General features: G+C 41.4%; 1 protein-coding gene across 2 annotated transcripts in view; it reads right to left on the bottom strand.

Moving 5' to 3' along the window:
* Window positions 1-1709: 1709 nt before the first annotated feature.
* The window catches only part of ddr2l (discoidin domain receptor family, member 2, like), a 30228-nt gene continuing 27460 nt past the window's right edge, over window positions 1710-4477 (bottom strand). For both annotated transcript variants that reach the window (XM_061672454.1, XM_061672455.1), the window contains exon 18: window positions 1710-3888. In XM_061672454.1, the coding sequence (XP_061528438.1) occupies window positions 3754-3888 (135 nt within the window). In that variant the 3' untranslated portion in view covers window positions 1710-3753. The remainder of the gene's footprint in view (window positions 3889-4477) is intronic.

Raw genomic sequence — 4477 nt, 5'->3', positions numbered from 1 at the left:
GCAGAGGCTCGTTATTATATGGTTTGGTTGAACATTTTGGTGTTTTGAGTATGCAATGTTTAATCAATCCTATTTTGTTTAATGTATCAGTTTCAGAGTAAACCTCATCTGGGAGTGACAAACCGCTTGAAGCAAGCACACTGTGCCTCTTATTTGGAGAAATGTACAAGAAAGGGGCTTTTCTTTCCATTTTGTCAAAGTCAGTGGTGGGTAGTAATGTGTTACATTTACTCCGTTATATTTACTCAAGTAACATTTTCCATAAACTGTACTGGTCAGAGTACTTTAATAGCACCATACTTTTTACTTTTATTTGAGTATTTATGTGAAGAAAGATTGATACTTGTACTCCGTTACAATAATAGACATGCCGTTCACTACTTTTATTTATTCAATCGTGCGCGTGTGCGTCTATTTTTAGACTCCAACTGCGACTTCCGCATAGGATGCCCGTTGCGCCAATCAAACGGGATAATTAATGTCATTTGACACAAGACAGTCACACGACCGCGTACGTAGCCTTCGCAAGCCAATCGAAGTGACTCATTTTTCACCAATCAGATGACACAAGGCAGTCACACGACCACGCACATCGCCTTCGCAAGCCAATCAAAATGACTCATTTTGGGGGGGGTGGGGGGGGGGGGGGAACAGCCACGCGACTGTGTTTATTTTACAGACTTCAAAAAACAACAGCTTTATCATGTAGCCCTTAAATTGTGACTGCCGAACCTTGGATATTTCAGCCCACTTCTAACTTGAGATAACACCTTGTGGTAAGTTGCAGATGTTTCTATTGTTGTTTTGACAATGGGTATGGCAACATTAGCCCTATCTGATGATGTCGCACACATTAAAATATGTCTTTTAATAAGTTGTGTTTAAAGCATGTAGGAGGGTAAAACTAATTCCAAAAAGGTTTTTATATCATTTCTCTTTATATCACGTCGGTCATGAAGGTATCCCCGCGATAAACGCTGTATACAAGAGATGCTTTACAATCCAGTAAAAGATTGTCATGATAATCATAAAGCATACTGATGGCGTTTAACATTTTACAGTTCACGTGGTGCGTTTGTGACGTTAGCATTAGCCACTCGCAGCACACACTCTTAAAGTTGCTAAATTTAACGAGCATCTGGTGAAGATGAAAGGTTCAGTAGCTCGACCAATAAGAAGCAGATGTGCAGGGCCGCAATGAGGGGGCCCGTGGGGCGAGACAATGTTTTTGCCGCCAGTTTGACAATGAGGGAAGCAGGACAGCAAGTGCAGCCCAACTTAAGACTTTTTCTTTTTGATTGACTCGGGGTCTGTTTTGAGGCAATTGTTTTGCAGGAAGTCAGGGGTCTTGTGAATATAGTTTGAATTTTTGGATTTGTGTGTAAGATATTGAGAAATGTGTTTCAGCAATTGTGAAAAACTGTAAATCTCATCTCATCCTAATTTCCTCATAAGGTTCCACATCTCATACCTTTTCATAACAGCACATTTACGGTGGTTATCCGATGACTTTCTCATTGCCTTAAATATTGTCATCCCACAACTTCTCATTTCAACACATGACATCACCTCATCAAAGCCTCTTCTCATCACATGACATACTACCTTCAGGGTTGGAGAAGAACAGTCATCTTTTTTTCCAACCAGTTTAGGAGGTTGTGTCTTTTCGTAGGTCTGTACTGAGTGATTTCAAATATGGGTGTGTAGGAAATGAGGCAAACTACCTGTGGGTGGCGTCACTCATTTATTCAAAACCAGGATGGCATATTACAAATCTTGTGGTGATATATTAAAAATGCTCTATGTACAAAAAAATGTGTGGACCACATAACGTAACGCTGCAAATAATCTAAATGATAGAAACCAAAAAATGCTATGTAGGTTTTATTGACAGGCAGTTACCCATTTCTAGCATTCACTCAGCTACACGCTCACTGAACCAAAGCATTCTGAGAGATGGACTTGACTTTAGTGGTTTCCTTGCTTCTTGAAATTTAGCATGGAGCATTTAACATATCATATAGCATTTAGCATAGCATTCAGTCTATCTCTCATGAACCAGCGGCATCCCAAAACTATGGTTGAAAACACACAAAAATAAGACAAAAGCATTAACAGCAAAAAGTTCTAACAAAAAAAAAGCTAACAGAAATGTGGTATTTTTTTCCACATCAGGATAATTATGTTTTATGTTAAATAAATGTTTGACAAAAAAGTATGAAAACAGGTCACAAAAAGGCTGAAATATCCACTTAGTAAGTGAGCTAGCAGCTTTTTAGCCGCTAATGCTGATGCTACCAAGAATGTTTGTGTGTGTGTGTGTGTGTGTGTGTGTGAGAGAGTCTGTGTGTAAAAACTCCAGTAGTCGACTCTTTTAGCTTAAAGGGAATGTTTGCTATCGCTTACGACTTTTTGTTTTTGAAATATCTGGACGTGTGAATGCTAACGTCATCAAGCTGGTTGGCTAAAGGCGAACAAAAAGAACACAAAAAGTCAAACTTCGACACACAAAGGAAGCACCACGTTGAATTTGTCGTTGGAAACAATGTAGCAATTAAGCTAACTACTAGCCTGCGCTACCGTGTGCACTAGGAAATTGAGTCCAAAGAATTTGTCATTGCTAACACACTAGCTGTTAAGCTAGCCACTACCCTGAGCTAGCACATGCGCTAAACAATGGAGTCAAAGTAACAATGGGTTAGCATCACATTGAATTTTACGCAGAAAACAAGCTAGAAACTAGCCTGAGCCAGGGTGTGACATTGGAAATTAAGTTGAAAGGACAACCGGTAAGCGTCACGATGAATTTGTCAGTGCTAACAAGCTAGCAATGAAGCTAGCCAGTAGCCTGCAATTGAATGTACGCTAGAAAATTTTGTCAAAAGAATTTGCGTTGCTAGCAAGCTAGCTGTGAAGCTAGCCACTAGCCTGAGCTAGTGTGTGCGCTAGTAAAATTCAGTCAAAAGAACAAAAGGATCGAGTCAAAAAGTTAGCATCACATTGAATTTGTTGTGGCTAACAACCTAGCCACTAGCCACAGCGTTAGGAAATGGAGTCAAAAGAACAACAAAAGATTAGCATCCTGTTGAATTTGTCTTTGCTAACCAATTGGCTGTAAGATAGTCGCTAGTCTGAGCTTGCATGTGCGTGTTGTTGCCAGCTAATGAATAAATTACGTAACATTTGCTGGATTATTGTGCATTTGTGACACAAATACACAACATTTGTGTTTTTTGCTCATAAAGTTTAAATGATCAGATTTGTAAACATTCATAGTCACGTGTTCATTTGGCACGCTCAGAACATACAAAGTGGAATGTGTTGCTCCTAAGTGGGTGTTTGTTAAACAATAATGACAACAACAAAGTGATACAATAAAATAAAATAAAACTTCGAACTTTGACCATCCTCTGAGCTCCAGTGTGCTTAGAACACAAACAGGAAGTACTTGTAACGGACAGGAAGCGTATACACGCGCGCCACACACACACACACACACACACACACATGCACACGCATACACACACACACACACACACACACACACACACACACAGTGCTTTCTTTATAAGAAGGACCACAGGAATGAGAAAAAGGTTTTTGAAGGCCAAAAAGGTGAGGAAAAAAGATAAAAAGATAATGTTTTGCTGAACAAAAGTGGGAAAAGTTTGAAATGTTTCTCCCCGGACTTCCATTTATCTCCTCTTAACCTGAGTCAGGTCGTGGGGGTGGTCCTCCTGGTCCCAGTCCTGGTCATTGGTTGACGTGGGGCCTGAGGGCCTGGTAGAGCCCCTCAAAGGAGGGTCTGTCCGGGATGTTCCGCCTCCAGCAATGCATCATCAGCTCAAAGAGGGAGGGGGGGCAGAGCGGAGGAGCGTACAGGAACACCTATCATGAGGGGGTTTAGGATAGTGGAACGTTTAGTCAAGACATATTTGTGTGTCACCCAAACTACCTATGGTAATCAATTCAATCATATGCGATTAATTTTGTCTGTATCAGGTGAAAAGGAGTAACAATGTATCTTATCGTATGCGATTGCTCTTGTTTGTTTATGCGGTTTGTATACATTGTAATTTACATTGTCAATCAAATCCATCATGTCCAATTGTCCAACTCTTCTGGCCTTCATAATGTTAGTTTGCTGATCTATTTCCCTGGCGGCACGGTGGACGACTGGTTAGAGCGTCAGCCTCACAGTTCTGAGGACCGGGGTTCAATCCCCGGCCACGCCTGTGTGGAGTTTGCATGTTCTCCCCGTGCCTGCGTGGGTTTTCTCCGGTTTCCTCCCGCATCCCAAAAACATGCATTAATTGACAACTCTAAATTGCCTGTAGGTGTGAATGTGAGTGCGAATGGTTGTTTGTTTGTATGTGCCCTGTGATTGGCTGGCAACCAGTTCAGGTTGTACCCCGCCTCCTGCTCGATGATAGCTGGGATCGGCTCCAGCACGACCCTAGTGAGGAGAAGCGGTACG

The sequence above is a fragment of the Phycodurus eques genome, chromosome 3, assembly GCF_024500275.1.
Source record: "Phycodurus eques isolate BA_2022a chromosome 3, UOR_Pequ_1.1, whole genome shotgun sequence".
Lineage (NCBI taxonomy): Eukaryota > Metazoa > Chordata > Actinopteri > Syngnathiformes > Syngnathidae > Phycodurus > Phycodurus eques.
The sequence above is the reverse complement of the archived record's forward strand: the minus strand, read 5'-3'. Positions and strand labels throughout refer to the sequence as shown.